General features: G+C 49.0%; 1 protein-coding gene across 4 annotated transcripts in view; it reads right to left on the bottom strand.

The window, feature by feature from the left end:
* ADD2 (adducin 2) overlaps positions 1-19,794 on the bottom strand; it is a 49,746-nt gene extending 29,952 nt beyond the window's left edge. For 2 of the 4 annotated variants that reach the window (XM_040993242.1, XM_040993245.1), the window contains exons 1-8: positions 19,745-19,778; positions 16,445-16,559; positions 12,884-13,103; positions 11,326-11,464; positions 5,985-6,136; positions 5,503-5,583; positions 2,206-2,355; positions 865-1,008 (exon numbers count right to left, since the gene is read on the bottom strand). In XM_040993242.1, coding sequence (XP_040849176.1) covers positions 865-1,008; positions 2,206-2,355; positions 5,503-5,583; positions 5,985-6,136; positions 11,326-11,464; positions 12,884-13,066 — 849 coding nt within the window. In that variant the 5' untranslated portion in view covers positions 13,067-13,103; positions 16,445-16,559; positions 19,745-19,778. Of the gene's footprint in view, positions 1-864; positions 1,009-2,205; positions 2,356-5,502; positions 5,584-5,984; positions 6,137-11,325; positions 11,465-12,883; positions 13,104-16,444; positions 16,560-19,290; positions 19,421-19,744 lie in introns of those variants that run through there. The other 2 variants (XM_040993243.1, XM_040993244.1) reach the window with 2 other exon arrangements.
* Positions 19,795-27,524: the final 7,730 nt, after the last annotated feature.

Here is a 27,524-nt window from a genome sequence, read left to right as displayed (position 1 = left end):
TCTTTCCCTCCAGTTCTCAAAGCCTTCACAGAGGTGGGCACCTCCTCCTTCTCTTTAAACCCCTAAGGGTATCCTAGCGAGACAGAGAGCGAGGTGGGATTTCTCACAGTACTGGGGATGGGAAGACAAGAGCTCATATGGGAACTAACTGGGGCAGTGAGCATCTTTCTCACCAGCACAGGCACCCAAGGACTAGGTCTATTTCTGAAGCTCCTCTGTACAGCGCTGACCAGCCCCAGTCACATGCTATTACAAAACGGGGATTTAGGCTGAAACCAAGCATCAGTAAGACTGCTTTCCCCCGGCAAGCTGGCAAAGTCCCATAAATGAGCGAATGTGAATGCGAGAGCACTAAAGTGTTGGGAGATTGTGGAAACAAGCTTCTCTTCCAGCAGCCATGGCAGGAGGTAGTGGGGGGCTGGGGGAGAGGGGAGTACATCCGGTAGTGTGGCTGCCTAGGAATCCAGCCTCACATGTGGCTGGAAGCACTTTCACGCTGGTGTTGTTTCTACGAAGACGACATTTGGGGAAAAGCATCCTCCAACTTACAATCAGAGAGGCATATAGTGGTACCACAACTCCCACAAGGAGGTTTTATTTAAAACAACAGTTGAGAGAAAATACTCAGTAACACATAAAGCAGTTTCTGCCTATTGCTAGGGAGGAAAACGGAGAACTTACTGCATGGTGCCAGCCTTGTAAACATACGTGACTCGACTCAGGGCATGCACTAAAATCTCCGAGCAGCATGACAGATCTTTGGTCTGCAGCTTCTGAAGAGTCACCATAAGCATGTGCCATTTTCACAGCAGGGGTTTTTGGCAATGCCTCTAGAGGGACCTTCCCCAGGGGAGCAGTGCTAACCTTGCAGGTGGGTCCAAGGCACTTCTGCAGGTTGATGCGATCAGCTTCCTGCTCCATCTCCCCGTTGAAGTCGTAGTAGGCCATGTCGCCCACCAGCAGCGCATTGTGGGAGACAGGCAGGAGACCCCACTTCATGGCTGACACCTGCATGGAGACAATGGACTGGTCAGACCTGCAGCCCAAGTCCTGCTCTGCCATGTCTGCCCTTTCCTCTGCGTGGCCCATCCAGTTCTTCACTGGGGGCTGTGAAGGGCCTGGGGCAGGCATGGGAAGCAGGCCTTTATTTCTTCCCCACCTGCTCCTGCCTTCTCATCATGGGCTTCACAGCAGCCAGGCCCACAAATTACCTGTCCAATTGCTACAAAGAAAGCATCTGAGCAAGCCACTGCTGCCCCTCCTTCGGCTTTGCTCCAGTCTCGGACTCCAGCAAGTGGCAGCTATGGCAGAATCAGCACTAGGTTGGGTGAAGGGGGCCTGCCCCCTGTGCTGGGCTGGTAGAGACCCCCTTGTGATTTCAATGATTTCAGTGATTTCAATGCAGAAACAGCCACACCACCTGCTTCTTAGTGACAGCAAGGGTCAGGGAGAGGTCAGAAGAGAGCTATCTTCCCTTCCTTGTTCTACCCCTCACGTCAGCCCAGGGCTTGGCAGAGAGGACATGAAGCATAAATGCAGCCTCAAGGTTGGATCCAATTACTGGGAGGGTGGAGTGCTCACAACAATGCAACAAGCTTTGTGATGGGTTTGCCCTACTCCTCACTGCAGAGTGTGGCCTGAGTACCAGGGAGAAGGGGGAGGGCTGGTGGCCTCTGCCCAGGCTTGTGGCTGTACCTTAAGTCCACCTGGAAAAATGACCAGAGGTGCCCAGGGGACAGCTTATGCCTTGAGGTTACTTTTTCTGCTCTCTTCCTGCTGGTTTCTGTTTCCAGCTTTCAGCCTCCCCTAAACCTATTGGAATTCATCAAAATTTTTCCTCCTTAGTCTGTTCTGTGTGGAGTTAAAGCCAGCTCCCAGCCCACAGGACAGGCCTGGGTAAGAGGCCCCACCTGGGCATTTAGCAGGACGGATGCTGCTGGGGAATGGACACCCCACACTTACACCTTATACCAAGGCTATGGTAGTAAGACAGCGGGGGACAGGCTGGCCATATTGGGACTGCTCTCATCTTGCCTTGGCCTGATTCCAAGAGATCTTTGTAGATGCTGTTACATGGTGAGATAGCTACTACCCTGGACTGATTATGCCCTTTCCTCGGGGAGAATCTCAGAGGCCTGGCAGCTGGGTGTGGCTGCTGGCTGCGGGGAGCTCCTGGGGATGAGGGGGAGGGGAGCGCATACTCACCGCTGCTGTGGCTGGCGTGTGCAGGTGGATGATGCACCGCACGTCGGGCCTGGCCGCGTAGATGGCCGAGTGCAGACAGAAGCCTGCTGTGTCCACTGGGAAGCAGCTGCTGCCTTTCTCCACCACCTCTCCCAGGATGTTCACCTTGATCTGGGCCAGGGAAGAAGAAGAAAGACTTGGAGCAGCAGGTGGCAGGCACCCCTCATTCCTCTCCCAACAGATGCCATACACTCAGTCCAGATGCTAGGAGCCACAGCTGGGCTTGGCGTTGGGAGAAAATGACCCAGCCCCAGGCTTATAGGAGTCACAGGTGACTGCAGTCCCTCAGGGAAAATGCTAGTAGAGGGCTCCTCAAATGTCATTGTGGGGCCCTGGAAACTGCATTTCTAAGAGGTTCCCAAGGAGTGCTGGCGCAGTGGTCCATGCCACACACTGAGTAGGAAGAGACTAGAAGAGCCATTCCTGAGATTCTCTAGAAGTGGGTTGGAGGTGTCTTTAATGCCAGCGGAACAGGGACCAGAGAGGCCTTTATGAGAAAGTAAGCGGAGCCCTTCCCTCTAATTTTGAGATGAATGGGGCTGGCATGTGGTTCAGTGGGTTAAGCCTCCATGTGCAATGGTGTCTTCTCATATCAGAGCAGTGGTCCAAGCCCCAGCTGCTCCACATATGATCCAGCTCCCTGCTAAAGCAGTTGGCAAAGCAGCAGAAGATGGCCTGAGTTCTTGGACTCCTGCCGCCCATATGTAAGATCTTGGTGGAGTTCCTGGCTCCTGGCTTCAGCCCGGCCTCGCCCCAGCCTTTGTGGCATTAGGACAGTAAACCAGTGGTCTCTCTCCACCCACCTTCTCGTTCACTCTACCTGTCAAATAAATAGATAAATCTTTTCAAAAAGAATTCTCAAAATTAAACACAGAGGTAGGAGAGTATAATGAACACCCGCTTCTCAATCACCGGAAACCAGGTCTGACAGACAGGTGGGGCATAGCCACTGATTCTGCAACCTGCTTTTGACTTCCAGGGGCTAGAGGCTGCCATTGCTAATGAAAAAAAAACATATGTGTGTGCTTGTATGTAGGCAAATACACGTGTGCACATGTGTGAGCACACTTGAGAGACAGCTGGAAGGCTGGCCACGGTGCTCCCTACCTAACAACAGTGTCACAGAAACCAACATTAGAGGAGGTCACATTGTGGCTGTGAAAACGGAGACAAGCAAGCACCCCTTCATTATGCCCAGGCTCAATGAAACAACACTGTGTAAAGGGCAAGCATGACTCATACCCCCTCTCCCGGCTAATGTAGGCATTGCAGCTTCTTTTCTCCAGGCAGCTAAAGCCTGGCGGCAGTACCCTGATCTCCCAGTTGAATCTGTAACACCCCCAGCACGGATGCACCCCACCCATGATGGTATGGATCCAAGGCCACAGCCCCTAAACCACCTGTCCAAAGCCAGAAGCCGCTTAACTTGCTCTTGCTGAACCTAGCCCTGATTCCCAATGACCATCTCCTGCAGCTGGCAGTCTGCCTGACTCATGGGCTACAGTGGTTCCCTGAATGTTAACAAGCCAACGGTTTCCAAAAATTGCTGCAACTCAGACCCTGACAACTGCAACACCCACGACATCCTGAATGAAGCACATAGGGCAGGTCCACAAATTACTTATCTCTCCAGAGGCCCGGACAGACAGGAAAGGTGACCAGGAACAACAACCCGAGTGTGGGGACTGGACATGCCACTGACTCCATCTGCCTCAACAAACTCCTCCTGGGGTGGGTGTTTGGCACGGTGGCTAAGTGCTGTGCCAATGTCCTAAACATGGATCTGAGGATTGAGTCCATCTCTGCTCTCCATTCCAGCTTCCTGTTAACTCACACTGTGGGAGGTAGCAGGTGATAGCTCAAGGCAGACTTGGATGGAGTTCCAAGCACCTGGCTATGGCCTGGCCCAGCTTGGACTATACTGCAGGCATTCAGGAGTTAACCAGCACATGTGTGATCTCCCTGACTCCACGCCTTCCATGTAAAGGACAACCAAATGTCCACTGACTTCTGCTGAACATTCCACCAGCCAGCTGCTCACCAGGCCCACCAATCAGGCTCTAAGAATTCTCTTCCCAGCTTCCTGTGATAGATCACAGCCACCAGGGTGACCTTTGCATGACAGGAACCTGGCAGCAGCATCCATCACTCACTCTCCAGGGCTTCAGTGGGGCTACAGGTCCAGAATAAAGCTACAACCTCTTGCATGCCCTTTATCATCTGTCCCCATCCTCTTCCCAGCCTCCCCTGCAGATATCAATTACTCATGCCACACTTAGCCACCTGTCTGTCTCCCCAAATGCACAGGGATCTTGCACGCATCTGGGCCAAGTATGTCCTGCACTCCAGGGGAGTGTCACCTCTGACACACCTCTGCCCAACCCCCAGGACTCAGTCTGATTGTCCTGTTGGCTCAGGGGGACTCTACTTCTGCATCCCCTTCCCTGGGCTCCCCCACTTCCCTTGAGTTTCCTCATTGTATCCTGGCCTGTTTTTCACCAATGGACCACAGGTATTTCCAAGACAGAGCCTGTGTCCTCCTACCTCTGCGGCCCCAGCTCTCACTTGCTTGCCCATCACCTCCTAGGTGGTCTTCTGCAAGTCAGCTACCCACTCTGGACACAGTAGCCTTGGCCATATAGAGGTCCTGTCCTGCCTACGTATTCTGTGGCCTTATCAGCCTGGAATTTTGGCTGAGGAATCCTCACAGTCCAGCAGAGGTCCCAAGGTGGTGCCTTCCTCTGCCCCAGTGCATGGCTCAGCAGCTGCAGGTTTGGGCATCATTTGCTCCTGAGACAGTCCTTCCTACTGTTTTCCTCCTCCCAATGCAGAAATGCCTCCTGATGCAAGCCATCTGGAAGTCTCCTTACTCCTCTGAAAGGAGCAGCACTGAAAAGGAATCCACAGGTGATATCTAACAGCGCTTGCATTAGGACCACATTGCTTGGCTCCTCTAATGCATTCCCCTGTCCAGGAAAGCATACTCCTCCAACCTTTGTGGTCAAGTCCAAGCTGGGATTTTAAGATTCTAGACACACCTTTTCCCACTCCTCTCCATTGCACCTTTCATTTGGTCTTTTGGTCATATCATCTGCTAAGCACCCAGTCTGTTCCACACAAACAGAACCCCAGACCTGCAGCTCCACCAGGAACAGGAGATCAGTGGTCCTCATGGAGATGACCTGGCCCTGCAGGTGCAGAGGGACCACCATTATTTCAACAAGGAGGGGGACATGGGAGGTGCTGGGATGTACTCACCAGGCTGGATGCTGTAACTTCACTGCAAGAAACTCCCTTAGGGCTAATCAGGAAGTGGTCCTGCTCCTTGCTGACTCTCAACTGGAAGAAAGACACAAATGCTCAGAGGCAAGGAAGGCTGGGTGCATCTCCAAGGATCCCATGCTTGAACCTGCTTCCCCTGAACCCACTGCACCTGTGTCTTCCTTCAATGAACTCTTCCCCCTCCAGCAACCCCTGAGAGAGGAGGAGGACTCAGGTAGATGGAGCTACAAGAAGAATCTCACAGAGGTCAAGGGCAGCTGTAAACCCAAGATCAAGGAACTCCTAATCTACACAAGGAAGTGCCTGCCAGGTTTGCTGTTTGGAAACAAGTGCTCAGGGCTTACTTTGATCAAAGACCACCATACTGCCATGGCCATGCCAAGGGTCAGCATGTCTCCCTTTGCACTCTGTGGGGGCCACAAGGGGTGCTCTGCCCCACGCCCAGAAGCTCTCCTCACCGTGACGTAGGTGTCACTCAGCTGGGCCCAGCCGTAGAGGTCCAGGAGCCGGTAGACGCTGCTGATCTTGCACCGCATGAGCCGCTCCCCCTTGGCCAGGTTCAGGGAGTCAGCCGTGTGAAGGTCATTGATGGGCGTCATCATGGAGAAGTCTGTGAGGGACAGGCCACCAACAGTGCAGGGTGCTCAGGGCCAAGGGCTCCCGTCCACCCTTCCCTGCCTAGTTCTAATGTGCTACAGAACCTCATGACCACCACACAAGAGCCAGCCAGGCAGGGAGCTAAACCATCTCTGAGCCTCTGGCTGTGGGAGGTCCACAGAACAGGCACTGGAGCCTGATTTCTGCTCATTTGGATGAGCATGCCATTGCTTTTGGTTTAAAAAAAAAAAACTATGATTAAAAACAAAACTTAATAATACAGAATAAAAGTTTCTTGGAATGCCAAACTTACTATAAATTCTAAAAAAAGGGACACTGAATAAAAGCAAGAATAAAGTTCAGACTGGGAATAGAGGTTTAGACTCCATTGGTCTGTTTTAATGAAGAAGTCACAGATCATCATACTTGCTATTATCATGCTGTTTTAACTCTACCATGTAATGGGACTTTTTTGGTGGTTTAGAAACAGGGCAGATAGAAAGCCAAGGTAGCCAGGAAGGATGTTTCCTGACTTTCTTTCAAGGTCCTACATTCCCAGAGGTTCCTGGCACTATAGCTGGTTCAAGGGTACAAAGCATGCCTGTGCTCTAGAAAAGACTTCGAGCTGGGCTTGGCAGGCAGGATAATCCACTGGTCCTCAGGGCACCCAAAGTATCTAGGAGTTGGTGTTTAGGCCTTCTCATTAACCACAATGACCACGGCCAGCAGTTCCAGGGCAGAGAGCCTCTGGACACTGGCACTTGGATCCCACAGTGTCTGGGAAGTAACAGAAGGATCCGTAGGAACAAATTCCAGTCTGAAATGATGTCTGATTGGAAGCCGTCGACCTATCTCCCTGCTAGAAATTCTGATGTTGAAAATCCTGATGGGAGGTTATACTCTTTGTGTATCCAACTGCTACACAGCATGAAGAATACCCCACGGCAGCCCTGTCACTGGTAGAAATGAAAAGAGCCAGTCATCAAACATGATGGCAGACTGCGGGCTATTGAGCCAATACCCTGAGACTACAGCATGCCTTGAATTCCACCACAAAGAGCTTCTGCCAACTAGAGATGAGTAGAGAGGGGCAACAGGAGTCCAAAGACCAGGTTAGACAGGCAACCACAACTACAACTCCAAAGTCAGGCGTTGCTAACTGCAATGGGTCAGTCTGGTATCCTTCCTTGCTCTCAGTGGGTTTTCCAAACAAGAAGTGATCCCTTTGCATATCAAAATTCCAAGAGCCCAGGCAACACCAGGTAGGTGGGACTCATGCCAGGAGGGTCTCCAGGGTTGTTAGAATCCTTGCCTAACAAATAACCACAGTATCCCAGGGATGGCTAGGAAGCCAGAACCAGGCTCCAGAACCTCTCAAGAGGACCCATGTCACACCCTGTGGAGCTTCAGCTGTGAAGGACTACCCCACCCACAGCACTAGGGCTCAGGAATGAGAACAGGGCTCCCATGGGGTTCCCTCCTCTGCTCTTGGAATATTCGCCTGAAGAATGCTGATGCTGGAAGCCCCGTGACCCTCACTGACCGCCATGCTTACAACACAGATCTACTGGAGTCATTTACTCAGAGTGCCTGAGAAAGCACTGGAAGAGAAGCAGATGCAGCACGACCACTGGAAGCTCAGCCAGGACACCCTGAGGCCAAAAGCTCAAGTCCCAGAGCAAACAGTGCTACAGAGAGCAACCTTTCTGGGCTCGGACTCCTGAACGTGGACCATCCCTCTCCGAATCGCCTGCCTTTGACATTCAGGATGTGGACTAGATGGAGTCAGAGGCACCTGTCCCTTTTCCAGGCAGATGCTGACTGGTGTGGCAGTGGGGATGTTCTCAACTGGAGGAGTGTAAGGACAGAAAAGTGACAACCATGCAAGGGACTATGATACACCAGAGAGCCAGCGGATAGAACAGGATTGAGAGAAGAAAATTCTTTACTACTGAAAAGATGTGAGTATGCAGGTTGTAAGGACTTAATGTAGGGAAAAGACCATCAACAGAAAAAAAAATCTACAATCATTTGCTTCTTGGAAACATTTTTTAAAAAGATTTATTTATTTTTATTGGAAAGTCAGATATACAGAGAGGAGAAGAGACAGAGATTTACTCCCCAAGCAGCTGCAATGGCTGGAGCTGAGCCAATCCGAAGCCAGGAGCATCTTCCAGGTCTCCCATACCAGTGCAGGGTCCCAAGACCACAAGCAGGGAGCTGGATGGGAAGTGGAGCTGCCTGGATTAGAACCGGCACCCATATGGGATCCTGGGCGTGCAAGGCAAGGACTTTAGCCACTACACTATCGCACTGGGCCCCAGAAACATTTTTGACATAAAAGGATAAAGGAAAATCAACAAACGTCAAGGGGGAAACTGCAATTACCTACCAAGTAACAAAAATAAGCTTTCCAGTTTTCTCTGTTATAAACATGCCAGAAGAAAATGTGAATTAAATACATTAAGAGAAATAGCACAGGGCCCATAAAGTCCCCACCTTGAATTAGCCAGGATCCCATATGGGCACCGATTCTAATCCTGGCAGCCCTGCTTCCCTTCCAGCTCCCTGCTTGTGGCCTGGGAAAGCAGTCAAGGATGGCCCAAAGCCCTGGGATCCTGCACCCGCATGGGAGACCCTGTTCCCTGACTGGGAGCTCCTGGTTCCTGGCTTTGGACTGGCTCAGCTCTAACCATTGTGGTCACTTGGGGAGTGAATCATCAGGTGGAAGATCTCTCTCTCTGTCTCTCCTTCTCTCTGTATATCTGTATTTCAAATAAAAATTTTAAAATCTTAAAAAAAAAAAAGAAATGGTACAAAATAGAGAAAAGTAAAAGGAGGATCAAAAGCTGATCAGGAAGATATAAACAAACAAAAGAAAAAGCTGTCATAAAATTATAGCTGAATGGATATAAACATTTCGTAGGTCATTTCACACTGATTAATATGATACTCTCCATAATGAGATTATAGCTATCATGAACTTTTCTGCTTTGAACAATATATCACCAAAATGTATAGGTAACAACTGTCATAAAAACAAGAAGTGAGAAAAATCAAATTCCATGGGAGATAATACAAAAGTCATTTTTGATAAAATCAAATAGAAATGGAAATAGGGATTACATACGATGAGCGAGACATACTCTAAATCCATATATCATTTCCACGTGGTCCTTGGAGGCCACAGAGAAAATCTTGGTGAGTCCTCAGCGCAGAAGTGAGAGGAGTGACAGTTTGTAAACAGGATGCAGTAAAACCTGGTGTAATCAACAAATCCTTAAAACCATACACGTTCAGTCACTGGAGAGCGACAAAACACATTCCCAGATAGCTCTTGGAAGATGTGGAAACAGGCACTGCGATCCAGGAGTTAATACCAAAGGAAAAGAGTATCTAAATCCAAGGGGTAAATCCAAACGTAAACTCTGAAACAAATCTATTGCTTCAGCTATCATTATTATTCAGCCAAACATAAAAGCAAATCAAATTCATTTTATTCTATTCAAAAAAGAAAAAATAGAAACTATGAAAAATAATTAATGAATATAAAAGCAAAATGAAGGAATTGAGAATCAGGAAACAGAACCATTAAGAACTGAATTGTGTGAGATCTAGGAGTGAATAACCAGTAGGGGCAGAAAATCCCTGGGCTGGTCACAAAAGCACAACCACGCAGCCCCAGGGATGAGAAGGGACTGTCAGCCTACACACAGAGGGAGAGCGAGATGATGCAAGAAGTATCACAGATCACTCTCAGAATTCTGAAGAGCATGGTGAAATGGGCTGCTGAGCATGGGACCAAAACCAGAACATACCAAGAAAAAGGGACAGATTACAGTAAATGGACATTAAAGAATTCAAAAAGGCAAAAAAAAAAAAAGAGTAACATTAAAAGGCAAAGGAGAAACTAGAAACAGGTGCAGTATCTTTGATAGACAATGAGAACATAGCCTTATTTCATAAAGAATTAAAAATCTACAAGAATTCACCAGTATAAAAATTGGCAAAGGATGTGAAGAAGCAATTTACAACCGAGGGAAAACCTGTGCATCGTATGTATATGAAGTTATGGATCATATACAATTTCATTTCTAATCAAGTAAGTGCATATCAACCCCAGAGAAACTGCTACTAAACACGGCTCGGATCAAGAGGTAATACACGCGGGTGCGGCCCCTCGTGCTGCAGGAAAGTGGCACTCTGTGGTTTCCATTTTAAACTCCACGGTGGAGCAGGGCCGTTGCATGCCATTATGCATTACGGTCTTTGCGACATTCATACGCTTTGATCTAGCAAGTGCACTCCTCACAATTCACCTTAAGAAACCAGTCGCAGATAGATTCAGTTATTTACAGGCTTGTTTACCCCATCATAATTCATAATAGCAAAAACAGTTGAAGCAACCCCAAACATCCAACAGTTGTGCACTGACCCAGCAGAATGCATTCATGAACATATTACAGAACCGTACTTTAACGTGTGCAAGATATGCTAAGTCATTGACAATACACATACAGGGGGACTATGTTTTGGTTCATATGATCTAGGCTTGCTAGATCAAAGAATACAAAGGGTTTTAATGTTTTAATGCCTTTAATTCCGGATGGCAAACTGTACCCTGCCCTCTCCAGCCTGGAGAAGGATGGAGCCAATCTACATCCCAAGAGCAAAGCAGGAGGTTAAGAGCAAAAAAGGCTAGAGGAATACAGATCCATCTGGTGTTTAAGAGCAGTAAAGTCATACAATTTTGATTTTTTTTTAACTAGCTTCCCAATCTTCAATCAAAATCTATGAGTCTTGTTAAAGGAGTGCACTGCTCAGAACTCTGTTTTAAAGGTTCTGGGGAAGAGTGTCCCAGCCTGGGAAGGTAAGTTCTTGCAGCGTCTCCCCCCAGGCCTCAGTGATGCAGTCAGGTTCACCCACTGGGACACAGAGCCTTGGGGCTCCAGGGCCTTCTCGCATCCCCTGAAGCCACCTGCACCCATCCACTCCTGGCATCAGGGATGAACCTGCTGTGGGTCTTCCATCACAGCAGAGCCGGTTGCCTGTCTGCCTGCTGTGGAGCTCCCCCATTGCTCATGGGACTGCAGCTTGTGCCGTCGCCCGGCAACCAAGCTGCTCCTTGCAGTTCCTGCTTCCCTTCCCCCGCTCCCCACCTTGCCACCTCTGCTCCTGGTAGCTCCCCAGACACCCACGTACTCATGGAAGGTGCTGGGAAGACTGCTTGGGAGGTGCTGGCCATGAAGTCCGCGATCTGCCGCAGGGCCCAGATATTGGAGGAGTTGTTCCCCTTCTTCATCTGCTCCTGGATGAGGCCTTCCAGCTCCTCCCTGAAAGACTGAACAGGACACCCAAGTGCTCATTCCCCACGGCCGCCCACCTGGCAGGCCGAGGACTCCCCGGCCCAACTGCCAAATGATGAGCTCTAAAAAAGTACCTGCCCCATGCCCCAGGTTCAGCCAGGCCAGGGTCACGCCTAGAATCCCCAGGCATGAGGACCTCAGGGCCTCCCCAAGAAGCTGTGTAGAAAGCAATGGATCCTCTAGTCCCCTGACCCTGTGGGCAGCAATTCAGACTCCAGGTCTTTTTTGTGCTTATATGATGACCAAGAGTGTCCCCTCACAACATCCAGCCAGAACAGACCTTCCCCTGAGTGATGGAGGCCTCAGCTCCCACAGGAGCTCAATGAAAGGGCAGGAGGAAGAGCAGAAGGGTGGGGCGGTCCTGAGCACTTGTGATGGACTTCCAGAAGCTGAGCATTCCAACCCTGAGGCCATGTAAGGGGCATCCTGCCCACCTCAACAAAGGAGCCCTCCCATTGCTGGCAGACCCATGAAAGGACAGCAAGCAGCACGACCTGCTTCCCACCTCCCCCTTGAGGGCCCTGACACCCAAGTCCGTGTGAACTCTGCCACCTCTTCCACTCCTGTTATATGCTGAATGGGGGAGCAGGAACCCCTCATCCCAGTGTTTGGAATCCCTGCCCTGCTCCTCTAGCATCCTCAAGCATGGGGCCATAAGACCTCAGCTGCTCCTCTGTGAGATTCACCCACGCTGACCCTGTTGGTCAAGGTCACACTAGGTCTCACCCCAGCAGCCCAGAGCCTGGGAGGACCCCAGGCAGGACTGCCCATCCTCCTGATCCCTGAATAGCATGTATCTGGAGAAGCCAGAATACCATCCTGTCACAGTGCCCGCAGCTTCCTGAAGACCCCCAAGCTGTGGTCCTCAGGTGCCCTCCACCCCCACCCCCAACAGGCCTGTAGTGCCTCCTCTTCCAGGGATCCTAGGACCACACCCTGTCCTCCTCCAGGCATTGCCTCTCTAGCATGAGCTGTATTCATGCAAGGCAGGCACCAGCTGGGGCCTTACCTCCTTTCCTCAGTCCTTTCTTTATAGACGGAGCTCTATACTACATGGGGCTTCCAGGTCCGCCTCACCCCTGCCCCAGGTTATGAGTTCTGACTCCGTGCTGTTCAACAAAGGACGCCCCCTGCAGGCCCCTATCTGCACGAGTTTATGTGCAGTTCCTGCATCAAGTGAGGAAGCCAGAGAGGGAAGGTCAGAAGCATCGGCTCACAAAGTGTAGTAATCTTCCCAGCCCCATCACCCAGCCAAACTCCCACACTCAGCCCAGGGGTGCCATGCAGCGGGGACTGGGCAGAGGCTCTAGCAGCTATCACATTCTGTGGTCCACGCTCCAGGGAGGAGGGGCCATTCCCTCTCCTCTGGGACTCTGGCTTCCCTGGGCACTCACCGGGCTCTGCAGGATCATGGTGACACGCTTCTTCTGCTCCATCAGGTTGAAGTCCTGCCGCAGGTCTGCTGCCCGGCCGCGGAGGCGCAGGTACTCGGGCTCCTCCTCTGAGAAACGGTCAAAGTACTGCTGATTCTGCGGGGGTGGCGGCGATGCCACTTGAGGAACCGTCCCCTCACTCATCCTCCAGGTGGGGCTGCCGTCCTCAGCTCCAAGTACGCTGTGGAGGAGGGGAGCGAGCAAGTGGGTGGGTGCTCCTGGCCATAGAGGAAGGCTGGCTTGCAGGCCAGGCACAGGGGCATGTGGTTCTGCCCAGCATGGGGGTAGTCGGAGCTCCAGGTGGCTGGGCAGCTGTGCAGCATGCCAACCTAAAGGGGGCGTTGGTGCATCTCCAGACAGGGGACCACCGCCCTTGCCTACCTGGCAGGTAGGCCACTGAGGGGTCACACTAAGATTGGAGAAGATGGTTTCCCAGTGGAAACAAGATCTGCAGATCTTTCCGGGTGTGTCTGGTCTATGTAATGGATGCATAAGCCCAAAACTTCAGACAGGATGGCAGAAAATTGTCATAGGAATAGGGTAGTAGGTAAAAAACCTGGAAAAACCCAGCTCTGTGCTTTGCTTTTGAACTTGGCCTCTGAACCCTGGCAAGGAATTAGTGATGTACCTGCTTCCACACAAAACATCACTAAATAGGTGTTGAGAAAAAAAGAATCGTTGCTGCTTGGAGGGAGCCACGTGGCAGGGTTCCCCTGCTTGGACCTACTCCTGCAATGATGACCAGGGCAGCTTCAGAGAGTGGGGCTGGGGAGGAGCCATGGCTATTTCCTGCTCTTGTGTTCCTTTATGAACACATGACTGCTGAAGAGGCGTGTCTCCTGTCACTACGTGGGAGTCCTTCCGAAGAGTAAGGCTGCATCCCAGTCCTCCCTTCCTTTGCCACGCCAGTCTCCCTTTGTGGGTGAGCACAGCCGGACCCTCAAGTGTGTGTTACCACGCCGCAGGCAGCCTCAGTAGAGCATCAGCCTTTTCCTTCTCAGCAAGGGAAGGCACAGGCCTTGACACACTGTAGTGAATTTCAGAGCAGACGTGAGTACTTAAAAAAAAGTTCATGGAAAGTGAATTAACCCATTTACTTTCATACAAAAACAAATTTGGAGCTCCGTGCCTCGTTTTTTTCCAGGAAACATACTTTCTAAGAACTTTGGGAAAACCCCTTCATCCTCCCATGCATGGAGACCCAGTAATCATTAAATGGGATCAGGACAGGTAGGTTTCCCTCCATAATCTGCTAGTTTCTCCTCTTGCTTGACCTCGCTGGGCTCCCATCCCATTAGAGGACAGAGTATTCTGTTCTCTTGGAGAATGTTCCCGGCCTCCTAGACCTTGGTCTGCCCTGTCTCTTTGCAGCCTGGCTGAGGCATACCTGCTTACCCCCAGCCTTCATTTTCATGACAAAGAGACCTCGTTGATGGCCAGAGAGCACATTCTCGGTGCTCATGAGCGACCCGTGACATCCTTGGCCAAGACTCCACCCTCCCCATCCACAGTCTGTCTGGATTATCATACCCATGGACGGTCATTCTATGATTTAGTTTCCGGAACTAATTCAATCCTGAGCTACATTATCAAAAAAAAAAAAACCAATATCCTGGAAAAGACAAGGAGAATGCCTTGTTTTCCCAACCAGATACTGGGACTGTGTCTACCTGGAGATGTCCAAGATGCTGAGCAGGCACCCAAAGATGGGAGGAGGTGGGCACTGTGGGCCAGGTGCAATCCAGGAAAATCACATGTGGCCTTTGTTGCTGGCACACAGCTACAAACCCTTTCCTAAAATGTCTGTTACAGATCAGAGTCTCTTTTTAGATTATTTATTTATTTATTTATTTGGCAGAGTCAGAGTGAGAGAGAATCTCCCATATGCAGGCTCACTACTCAAATGACTGCAAAGAAGCCTCAAGCCGGGAGCTTCCTCCACGTCTCCCATGTAGATGCAGGGCCCCAAGTACTTAGGCTACTTTCCACTGCTTTCCCAGGTGCATTAGTGGGGAGCTGAGTCAGAAATGGTGCAGCTAGAACTCAAACCAGTGCCTATATGGGATTCTGGCATGCCAGGCAACAGCTTAACTCATTACGCCACAGCACTGACCCTGGTAGGAAATAATGAATCCTTCCAACCAAACCTCCATTAATGCTGGCAAGGTAACTGATGTGCCCATAATGTTTTCCAAAGAGGGCCTGGCCCTCCCAGGAAGTCTTAGCACATAATTCGAAGGTCAGATCTTTAGCTCCATGGTCCCTTCCTCAACTGCCAGGGAGGGAGGGCGGCCTGGAGATTGACTCTAACGAGTTCATCCATCATATCCTTGCAGTGAAACCCTCTGACCTATAATTGAAAGCTTGGGACTTAGGGCACTGAAGCTTGGGAGGACCTCCTGGCTGCTGAACAGGTGGATATGGCAGGATAACCTGTGCCTAGATTCCACGAGGATGCGGATGCGACAAGGAAAGAAGCCACGTATACTTCACAGCTCTGCCCTGTGTCTCCTCTACTTGCCAGCTCCTGAGTTGGGTTCTTTATTATGAAATAATCAATGCAAGTACAGCACTCTGAATGCTATGAGTCATTTTAATAAATCACTGAATCTGAAGGGAGGCCATAGGAACTCCCCCACATTTACAGCTAAGTTGATCAGGAATGCAGGTGGCCTGAGGCCCACCTATGGCTGCTGTCTGTATGGAGGGCAGTCCTATAAGTAGCCTTATTCTTTTTTTTTTTTTTAATGACTGAGACATTTTATTGTATAATTTCTTTTACTTTTTAAAAATGATCTTTTCATGGTTGATTAGGGCTCAAAGGGTCAAGGGCTACAGGAAAGTTGGTAAGACCATAGTTTCCACATTCTCTTTTTTCTTCCTCTATCTGGGGGAAGAGGAGAGACACACCCACCCTCCCAACCATCCCAGGGTCCTCAATGCGGGGCATGTTCTGAGGGTCCTGCTCAAGTGGTTTCAACTGTGGTGACCTTATCCTTTAACTAGTGGCCGGTTATCTAGTTACCCCTGGGAAGGCTCCTGTCATTTGAATGACATAAAGCTGAAGGCAACTTCCATTCCTGGTTTATTCTCACTCCCAGAAACCACTGGGTGAGGTGGATGTCATGTTGTCCCAGCTCTACAAGTGAAGGAAACAAATCAGACATGTTCACATGCCCAAGGTCACATGGCTAACAGCACAGTCAGCCAGGACAGTCTCTAGTCCCAGATCCTGCACCTCTTCACTCTATCATATTGTCCCCAAAGGCGTGCTAGGCCATTCTGTGGAAGGGAACTAAACTGGGGGAGGGGCAGAATTGAAAGTGGGAGGTGGTAATTGACAGGGGCATTCTAGCTGAGGGCATTAGAGCCCTGTGGTTTGCAACAGCTCTCCACCAGCAGGACAGGGGAAGTCCTTAGCCTTGACCCGAGTGGGCAGAAATTCATCCTTCTTGGTGCACATACTTGTTGGAACAAGTATGTCACCCCCACGGCCAAAAAAAGCATCAACTACTTACGTACCAGGAAGCAGGCCAGCCCTGTCCAAGGTCCTTCACTCAGTCTTCAGTCTGCTCTCCCTGCTGTGCTCTTGGGGAAGTCAGCCGCATCTATGCACCCTCAAACATCCAGATGGAACCTGGAAAACATGAAAACAACAGGCATCAGGCACCAGGGCCTCATCTGAACCACCATGACCTCAGCCCCATCCCTAGAGGGCTGCTGGACATTCCCAAATTTGGAGTTTGCATCTGCAAAGCAAATTGTCTGTTGATTTTTTTAAAAAGGCAGCTTTTCAAGTTATTTTTTTAACCTTTACATTACTGTCAAATTTCTTTTGAAAGAGGGTAGTTGGGATCTCCCTTTGCTGAGTGCTAGAGGATAAGGTTCAGAGGAAGGGGCTGTCTTCCAGCCAGGGGGATGTGGAGGGGTGCGGGGCAAGCTGCTGAGTTAGAAGGGACCCCACTCCTGCCCTGCTCCCTCAGTGTGCTGCTACTCCTAGAGTCAAAGATGCTGGTGCGAGTGATGTTTGGATGCAGGCCAAGAGATGGAAGCAACCTCTGCTGAGGCAGCCTTCACTCCTCCTTCCTGTGGCCCCATCCGTCTAACCAGTCATCAAGGTCTTGGTTTTCTGCCCTAAATATTACCCCTGTCTGTTCATCCCTTAAACAATCCCTATCCATGGCCCCTCTTCTCTCAGGCCCACTGTCCAGTCACCAGAGGCACGTTTTTAAGATGGTATTCATTTATTTATTTGAAACTCAGAGAGACAGAGAGATGATCCAGCTGCTGGCTCACTACCCAGATACATGCAATGGGCAGCCCTGAGGAGGCAGAAGCCAGGAACTTCAGTGCAGGTCTCCCAGTTAGATGGTAAGGGCCATCCCCTGCTGCCTCCCAGGAAGCTCACATCCAGGGTAGAGCTGGGACTCAAACTCAGGCACTCAGTTGCATGTTGGATGAGCACAACATGTCCGCTGAACCACACCCTTTCCTGTCACTAAGGATGCATTCCTTAACTTGCATTACAATTTATGCTCCTGGGCTGGCATAGGAGCCTAGCAGCTAAAGTCCTTGCCTTGCATGTGCTAGGATCCCATGTGGGTGCCAGTTTTAATCCTGGCAGCCCCACTTCCATCCAGCTCCCTGATTGTGGCCTGGGGAGGCGGTCGAGAATGGCCCAAAGCCTTGGGATCCTGCACCCATGTGGGAGACCTAAAGGAGGTTCTGGGCTCCTGGCTTCAAATTGGCACAGATTCAGCCATTGTAGCCGCTTGGGGAGTGAATCAACGGATGGAAGATCTTCCTCTCTGTCTCTCCTCCTCTCTGTATATCTGACTTTCTAATAAAAAAGTAAATCTCTTTTAAAATGTCCTGCTCCTTCAGCCAAAACTTACTCAAATATAGATTTGCTTACAAATGCTAGTTTTTTCCCACCCTTGTCTAAATATAAGATTTTAATTTTCAATTAACTTTTTTCCCTTTTTTAAAAAATAAAAGATATATTTATTTAAGGCAGAGCTACAGAGAGAGAGAAAGAAGATAAAGAGAGAGATCGATCTTCCATCCAATAGTTCATTTCCCAAATGTCCCCAATGGCTTGTGTCAAGCCAGGCTGAAGTCAAGAGCCAGGAACTTCTTGTAGGTCTCCCATGTGAGTGGCAGGGACCCTAAGTACTTGGGCCATCCACAGCTACTTTCTCAGGCACATTAGCAGGGAGCTAGATGGAAAGTGGAGCAACCATGATACCAAGCGGCACTCATATGGGATGTTAGCAATGCAGACATGGCTTAACTCACAATACCTACCACTATACCGGTCCCCAGAATTACTCTTAAGCTAATGTTTAGCCAATGTTAAAATCCAAACTCCTTGATTAGCCATAGGATCATGCCTCTCTCTCTGTCCACCCCTTCCCCCAAAAGGAGAACTGCCACCAGGAAACAAGGTCCCAACCCTGAGTGACCACAGCTCTGTGGGCTCTCAGTGCCTGTCAGCCCTCCCTGCCTATCACTGGTCCTCCAGGGTTTTTTTTGCAGACTAGGACAGAAGGCAGATTCTTTGCTCTTTGTGGCACTGGTATGTGAAGAACACCCCTGTCCCTTAACTCTTCCTGTATCTCAATAATTTTCTCCTAATCTTAGATTCTATACCGCCTCCTTTTGACTCACACATCACTGTTACTAGGTTCTTTTATTTCACCCAGAATCCAATGGCCATGATCCAAGATAATGAGCTCCTAGCAGGTAAGGAATGCATTTCTCTATTCCTGGTGTTGCCATAGGGCCTTGTACCTTGTAAGTGCTGAATAAATGTTAGTTGGATCAAAATACTACCACTCTAACATACTAGGGCTAGGCCAGCTTTGTGGGGCAGAACTATCCAGGCCCCAGAGTCCCAGAGTGGAGGGGAGGAGAGCCTGGGGTAGCTGACCATACTATTAGAGAGCTGCACATTTCAGGGTAAGGTGTCAGGTGTCAGTGCAGGCATGCACAGCAAGTGCCCTAGTACCTATATTGCTTCCGCTTAAACAAAGTGTTCTTTCTGTCTTCCAGCTCAGCCTCTTAGCTCATCTGTTGTGAAACAGGATCTCAGCAACCAATTGCAACCTTCCCATTCATAAGCAGAGCTACACAGTATAACACTGGTCACAGCAGAGAAGGTCATATCATACACGGCACAGAGCACTCCAGCAGCCCTCTCGGCTTCCCAGAATTCAGCCTTCCCCTCTTCTTTGTGACAGTCCCTTCCCTAGCCCCATTGACTGCCCACTCTGTTCAGGAGAGCTCTGGAGCCCCTACTCAGCATCAACGGTCTATACCCACGCATCCCTGAACCCTTGTCAACAGAGACCCTGCTGAGGCCTCACCTGGTGGAACAACAAAATCATGAATCCTGCACCCTGTCACCGAGCATCCATTCTCATCCCTGTCCTGCTAAGACCAAGGATGTGTAACTGCTGGAAGAGAAAATCACATGTCTATGCATCATTCCTTGTGGCTGTAAGAATAGACGAGAAGGACCAGGGTATAACAGACACCCACATTTTCTGTCTTGCTGTTTAACTGCCTCAGCTCCTTGCAGCCTGAGGAGAGGCACGTATCTGCCTGACGCCCTTGTAGTGGGTGGAACCCTAGCTAGCCTGCATCGCTCAGTACCCAGAGACCACAGCTATCTCTCCCAGCTGCCTTCCACAGCTAAGGCAGGGCACCCCCAGGAAGGCAACCCTGTGTCAGCACCAGGTGCCGACTCACAGGCCAGCTCTGAGCATAGACAGCATAAGCTTTGCCCCACTAAGATTCAAAGACAGAACCCAAACTCACCGACCCTTGAGAGAGACTCCCACGGACAAAGTCAGTCATGTGGCTGCAACTGTGCAGAGGAGTTGGAGTTGGAGGTAGGGGATAAAGGAGCTAGACCACACCCTGCCTGACGCCCTCAGATAAAGCGGAAGCTCATGGCTCTGCTTGCGGGGAGATGGGGTGCACTTATCATCACCTCCTCACCCGCTTCTGAGTAGTCCACAGTTGTACACTAGGCATCAGCTCCTGTGCTCACTCAGGATAAAAATTCTGCAAAGGAAGAAAGAGAAGAGAGGAGGGAGAAAGGCAGTAGCCCTCTCTGCATCCTTCTCCAAACACCCAAGGCTGGAAGAATCCTGTCATTGCCCCAACACGCACCTCTGTCTGGGCATCGTGACGCCATCCTTCCTCCTGAGACAGGAAGTTTTATACACCTTCCAGCAAAGGGTCACAAACCCAGTGGTGCTGGGCGACTTCTTCCATTCTCCTGCTCCCCAGGAACTGCACTACTATAAAATGCACCCAATCCAATGTCTGTCTGCTTCTCACACACCCAATGTCTGTTCCATTTCTTCTCATGGGACAAGTATGGTTACTGTTGCTTAGGAGTGGACAAGAACTGGAATTGGGCGTCAGAGGAAAAGCACCTGCCAGAACTAAGACATGGACTTTAGCTGCGAGAGATACACAGTCATGTTTATGTGAAACCATGACAACTGATGTAACAAACATGATATTAACATGTACATGTAGATATTCAACTGTTAGGGTCACCACGCAGGACACTAAATGTGAATGCCAGGCGTGATTTGAAATGAATGGCATGACTCATTGGGACCACATTTATGGGGACCAAGGTCCTGAGTTAGAAGCCAATAAAAACAAACAGGTGCCATGGCTCTGCTGAGTCTCTCTCCCTAGCCCTGCAGTAGAGTGCACGGCACCAGGGTTTTCAGGAAAAACGAGGCTGCAGGAAGCTTGAGGGACTTCCTCCTTGCCGAAGAACTAGCAAGGGGCAGAGCCTGGCTTTGAACCCACCTGGTTTCAGAGCCTCTTTTTCTTTTTTTACTTTCCCCTTCCTTCCTTTCACCTGAATGCAGGTGAGCAGATGCTAGCAGCCCAGTGAGAAGGTGGGGAACAGAAATCAGCTAGTGGACAAAGCCCAGGCTCCATGACTCAGGCCCTGAAGAGTGAACAAGCAACCCTGGCACGTACTCTGGCATGGTGGGCCATGGGCCCAGATAACCAGAATGCTGGGGGTCTCCTTGGGAGAACTGTGGCTGGAAGCAGGTGGCCCAGCACACTCCACAGAGGCTGGATCGCAGCTGAGGAGTAGAGCTCACTTCTGAGGCCCTTCTGGCCTTGACTTAAAGAGAATCCTTCCACTAGCCGCTTGTCATGAGCCAGGACCTGCCATCACCACGGGGCCTCCAAAGCCCCACAAAAGAGTCAAGGGTGGAGTTCCTGGCTCCTGGCTTTGTTCTGAACCAGTCCTAGCCACTGACTTACAGTATTTAGGGAGTAAATCAGCAGACGAAAGCATTCATATTCATTCTGACTCATTCTCTCTCTTCTCAAGTAGAATAAGATAAGATATAGGATGTCATTTTTGGTTTTTTTTTAAAGAAGCAATTATTTATTCACTCATTTGAAAGAGAAAGAGGGTTAAACAGATGGAGGCAGGGATTTTTCCATCCACTGATTGACTCCCCAGCTGCCATAGCCAGGTCTGGGCCAGTCTAAAGCCTGGAGCTAGAAACACCATTCAGTTCTCTTACAAGGGTAACAGGGGCCCCTATTCACTCTTCGATGCTTTCCCAGGTACATAAACAGGAAATGGGATCAGAAGCTGAGAATTCAAGCAAGCACTCCAATATGGGACACCTGTGTCCCAAGCAGCTGTCTAACCTGCTGCACCTCAACATGGGCCCCTGGATGTCACTGTTTGGAACCATGCCCCAAACAGAGCAGACTACGAAATAAAAATGCAACGATTTAGGCCTCCAACATCGTGTGCAAATACTAATTTAGAGGGTTGAGTAACCCTGAGAAACTTTCAGCCTAGGCAATGAAACCTTTTTCAGAAATCACTGCACGGTGTGTGGGCCTCAACATCAGGCCCACCTCCATTCAGGCCAAGCCTTGTAGGTTTCCTGGTCCATGGTACCAGCACCATGCCTACAATCCTAGGCTCCGAGGGCAGCTTTCAGAAATGGAGTCTGTGTTTTTCATGGTTATTGGTACCTTATAAGTTAAACAATGTGTAGAGATTCAACTGAGGAACACCAGCAGACATAGGGGCTGAGATCCACCCACAAAGAAGTTTTCCATTGCATGTGTCATGGTGGGATACAGCACCTTCCATTTGAACTAATCAAACATTTGTGTACCCACACACAGAAAAATGTCAAACATTTAGAAGTCTTAAAGAAGCAAATAAATGGAATTGTGTGTAAAAAAATCAAATGAGTTCCTTGTGTTCAAGTTCTGCATCTCCAAGCTAAAGTGAAGTGATCTGACTTCTCAAGGATCAATGTAATAAAAGATAACAGCCAATAGACCAATTGCTAGCAGCGTTATATTGAGTTTTCCCACTTTAATCCTCACAAGAAAGTAGCTAGAGAGAGCCTAATGTTGTAGCCATTTCTCTACTGCCCTCTTTCCCTGTTTTCACCGAACAAGGAAAGTGAGTTTATTTCTTCATTTTTATTCAAGAGACAGAAACTTCTCCTATCCTGTAGTTCACTCACCCAAATGACTGCAACACACAGGGCTGGACCAGACCAAAGCCAGGAATTCAATCACCAGCTCCCATAGAGGTAGCAGAGACCGAATTACTCAGGCCAGTACCTGCTACCTCCCAGGGCACACATTAGCAGGAAGTTGGATTGGAAACAGAGGAGCCTAGACTTAATCCAGGTGCTCTAATAAGGACACGCGGGTGTCCCAAACAGCAAATTAAAAAAAAAAAAAAAAGATTTAGTTACTTTCATTGGAAAATCAGATTTAGAGAGAGAGAAGCAGAGACAGAGAGAAAATCTTTCATCGGCTGGTTCACTCCCCAAATGGCCACAACAGACAGAGCTGAGCTGAGCGGAAGTTTCTTCCAGGTCTCCCATGCAGGTGGGGTGGAAGGGAAAGAGGATTAAGGCTTTGACCCATCCTTTGCTGCTTTCTGAGATCCAAAGCAGCGAGTTGGATGGGAAGTGGCGCATCCAGGACACAAACCAGAGCTCACTGGGGATGTGGCCCTTGTAGACAGAGGATTAACTAGCTGAGCCATTGCATCAGCACTCCCAGCAGCATCTTAACTGCCACCAAAAACCTGCCCCAGAAAATGACTTTAAAATGACAGATATGCTTTTTGTTCTTGGTTACTGCTCTCTTTATCCTTTTTCTATCAAGAGAACCAACCCCTTCTGCCTGGCTCACTACAATACTTGTTCTATTTTAGGGAATGGAGTGTTGCTAAATTCTAGCATCAGAAATAAAGTCATTCAAAATCTTTAACTAAAGGTGCTGTCATTTTGATTTTTACCATAATACTGAGGAGGTAGTGCTCCAGGACAGATTCACGGAGACAGCCAGCTGGTTCCTAACCTTGATGTCACCAGTGGGCTTTAATCCACCCATCAGAACCTCGGCCACCGGTCCCAAAGCTATGTGGATCTTGAGTTTTCATGGAAACAAAGGGGGCATTTGGGAAGTACCGATGATGTAAAGACAATGTTCTCTAGGCCCAGCCAACAGACACTGCACAGGCCAACTGAACTGACTCAGCCTCAGGTACAGCACTCCACACCTTGAGCTGATGTGGAGCCCAGTCACAGGGACTTTCCAGTGGTCTATTTTGACCCTTAGGCGAGTTCAAACATAATAGCAATGGTGCTTCATGTTGAAAAGATTCACCTCAATCAAGTTCAAATACAAAACAGTTGCTTCATGTTGTTTGGCCCAAGCTGAGAGCATTCCTCCTTTGGTAAGAAAGAGCTGTGTAACCCCCTGAGTCATGACACAGGGCCAGCCTTGTTCCTCATCCCTACCCCAGCAAGTGCTTCTGTGCCTAACAAAATAAGACAGCTTCTGGCCCATCCAAGAGGCAAATAAATGCACTTGTAGCACATTAGGTTATTCTGTTACTTTTAGTTGGGATTCAGTAATTTTGGGGGTGTTGTTTTTCATTTGCAGCTAGGCCTGGAGTGATACATCTCTCCCCCTCTTCAGACTGCAAAGGCTGAGAAAAGTTAACAACTTACTCAATATTGAAGACTTGCTAATATAGGTAGGAAGAAGAGCGGAGTTGGTAAGACCAGGAGGAGGAGGTGGAGCTAGCACACCCACAGAGCAAGGGACTGAGGCACCCATGGGAAACTGCCCTTCTCCTGTGCAGCTCTGGGAAGAGATCCTGAAATCTGAGCAGTGAGGCTGGGGCCGTCACAGGGTGTCAGGGACACGCTGGCAAGAAAAGGAGAAACATTTGACTTCCCACTCCTCTCTCAGGATTCCATGCTGGATGATGACAGCGTGGATTTGTATCACCTGGATACTCAGGAAAGAATTCATCCAGCTTCTGAACATTTCTGAGTGTGTGTTTGCACACTTGTGTATTAGAGTCAGTGCCATGTGCTCCCCAAACCCACTTCCTCCTCAGCACCCATTTCCTTTTACACTCCAATCTGGACAGGGCAAGTGGGCTAAAAGCAAGAGATGGGCATAACCTGTGGCTATGGCAGAGAAGCCGCCCCTCTGCTTACTCCTTCCCTGCTCTCCTTCGCTGCTCTGTGCTGGATACAGGTGTATAGAAACCCCTGTGCCCAAGGGGGTAAGGAGTCACCTCACCCATTTATCTCCCACCCCAAAGGCATGTAGCCTTCAGTGACACCCATTGAGTTTCTGAGGTCGCTGTAACAGCAGGCAAGCCACTCAGAGCACGCGCACGCACACACACACATACACACACCCCGTTCCTCAGCCCAAAATGGTCTTCTGCTCACTCTGGGTTACTGCTTTCATCCCACATATCCTAGTGTCTGTTCCAAGATGACTAGGTGGCCCCTGAATCTCTTTTCTCTAAATGTGTCATTTCTCCTCTCACTAGCTTTACTGCTGACCTTTTCCTTTATTTATTTATTTATTTTTTCCTTAAAAGGCAGAGAGGCAGAGAGACAGATAGAGACCTTCTATTCACCAGTTCATGTTCCAAACAATATTAATTAGCAAGAAGCTGACATCAGAGGCAGGGCCAGGAGTCAAACCCAAGTACTCCCATATGGGATGTGGGTATCTCAAGCAGATTTGTAATCAAATGCTACCCCAACATTTTACTTTCACTCCTTCAGATTTTTATTTCACTTTTTGTTGTTGTTGTTGTTGTTGTTGTTGTTTTAAGTGTATTTGGTTGAGAAGCAGAGAAAGAAAGAGAGCAAAACAAGCTCTGAGCCCAAGGGTGACTCACCAGACTAATCCTTCACCTGCAAGCACTGGCATCCCAAGAAGAGATCAGACCAGGCTGAGAAGGCCAAGGCATTTGGTTCACAGTGTTTGTGACACCCGTATCTTACATCAGAGTTCCTGGTTCATGTCCTGAATCTGTTCTCAATTCTAGCTTCCTGCTAATGCATGCTATGGGATGGGAGGCAGCAGCTGATAGCTCAAGGCATGTGGGAAACCTGGCTTGAGTTACCAGCTCCTGGGTTCAGACTTGTTCTGCGCCCACTGTTGAGAGCATTAAGGAAGTGAACCAGGAAATGGAAGATTCCTCCTTCCCTTGTTTACTCTGTTCTGCCTTCAAAATGAATATATAAATACAAAAAGAAAACGAAAACCAAAACCAAAACTTAAAAGACAATGAAAGGAGATGAAAAATGGAGATAGATCCAGCTTTTCATTATGACAGTGAAATTTCTGAGAGAAGATAGTTTTACAAAGAGAAGAAGTTCTATTTTACTTAATTGTGAAGTTTCAAGTCCAAGTTCAAAAATCCCCACTGGTTGGGCCTCTAATGAGGATGACAGAAGGGTTATCTGACCAGCCAGGAAGCAGAGAGGGCTTTTATAAAACTGCAACTGGGAACTGCCTCTGATCCCCTATATCATCCCTCCCAAAGCCCATATCTCCCACTCAGTTCTGCCCTGTGTTATTCCAGTGATAGAGTAGAAGTGGCAGATGAAAGTAAGAGCTGTGGAGTGAGGGATGAATAACTTAATGGGAATCCAAACTATCTCACTACATGGAAGACCCAGGGAACAGACCTCCAGCATCACAACTAAGAATCCAGGCTCTGGGTGGCACGAAGGGTCCTGGATAGAATCCCAGTTCTGCGTGCACCTTGAGTGATGTACTTAATTTTCCCAAGACTCAGTTCCTTCGCTTATACCACATGGAAAGAAATAGTGTTATATGAGCTAACAAATCAAAGCATCAACTTGTAAGAAACCCAACAGTACTAGATGCTACTGTGAAAACATCCCTCTTTTGATTTATTGACCTTGTAACTTTACAATTTTGTTTTTTAAACCACAAGTCTGGATTTCATCTTGCCAGAAAGCATGACTCTGAGCTGACTGTTCCATTAAATGTCTTTAAAGGATTGTCAATGCAACTCAGCTTAATAGATCTACCATCACTGATTTTCTGTGTTAGAGACACAGCTTGAGTTCCAGCTGGTGTGGGACTTACTGGTGGGGTCCATGTTTTCATCTGTGCAAGTTATCCAGAACATGCTGTCTGCAGCACTGGTGAGAACACCTCTCCCCACCCCCCCCGCCCACCGACTGAAGGTTCTCCCAACTAATCCCCTGACTCTTTGGCCTGACAGTTCATCACTGGCACAAAAAGCTGTGCCCAGTCATTCTAACACACTTGTTCCTTGGAGAGGCGAGCTTGGAAATTAAGAGCAAGGGGTGAGCTTTTCATTCTGGGAGTAAGAAAGGTGGCAATGTCCTGCAAATCAAGGCTGGGAATCAGGAGATGGGCTAGAGAATAAATGCAAAAAGCATTATTCTAAAAACTGCTGGGAGGGTGCAGGAGGGTGGGATTTAAAGGAAATTTTATGAGCCTTCATCTACTGGCTAGTTACAACTGGAGTGTGTTAGACCAAGGCCTGGTGTAGACCACAAGTATCAAGTGAAGAAGCCACATTACATATCCATTGCAGAACCTTCTTTGGTGATGAACATCCACATGGTATTTCGTCAGCTTGTGGAAATGTGTAGCTTCATGAAGTGCATAGATATGTACAACTTGAAGTGGCTACTTTGTACAAGCTCGCATCATCCCTGCATTGACTGTATATGTGGACCCTCCAGGACTCAAGTCAGGTGTACAACTCACAGGGCTGCTTGCCCATGCACACCACAAGGTGGCTTGATGGCATTGCCATGGTGACTTCCAGCCCCCTGCTGAGCTCTCTGTTTTCACTTTTAGAGCTCCTTTTTTTTTATTGTTATTAACACTGTATTATGTGATACAGTTTTATAGGCACTGGGGATTCCCCCCACCATAGTGGATTCCTCCCCCCATAGTGGATTCCTCCACCTTGCTGCATAACCACAGTTCAAGTTCAGTTGAGATTCCTTCATTGCAAGCATATACCTAGCATAAAGTCCTCTTCACCTAGGGTTGCAGGACTCAGTTCCTTCTCTTCTAAAGACCCGTAAGCAGCCAGTGAGATGGCTTGACTGGCTAATCCTCAGCCTACAAGTGCCGACATCCAATATGGGCATTGGTTCATCTGGTTGCTCCACTTCCCATTCAGCTCCCTGCTTGTGGCCAGGGAAAGCAGCAAAGGATGGTACAAAGC

This window comes from Ochotona curzoniae, unplaced genomic scaffold (assembly GCF_017591425.1).
Source record: "Ochotona curzoniae isolate NIBS_2020 unplaced genomic scaffold, NIBS_Ocur_1.0 contig_883, whole genome shotgun sequence".
NCBI classification, from domain to species: Eukaryota; Metazoa; Chordata; class Mammalia; order Lagomorpha; family Ochotonidae; genus Ochotona; species Ochotona curzoniae.
The sequence above is the reverse complement of the archived record's forward strand: the minus strand, read 5'-3'. Positions and strand labels throughout refer to the sequence as shown.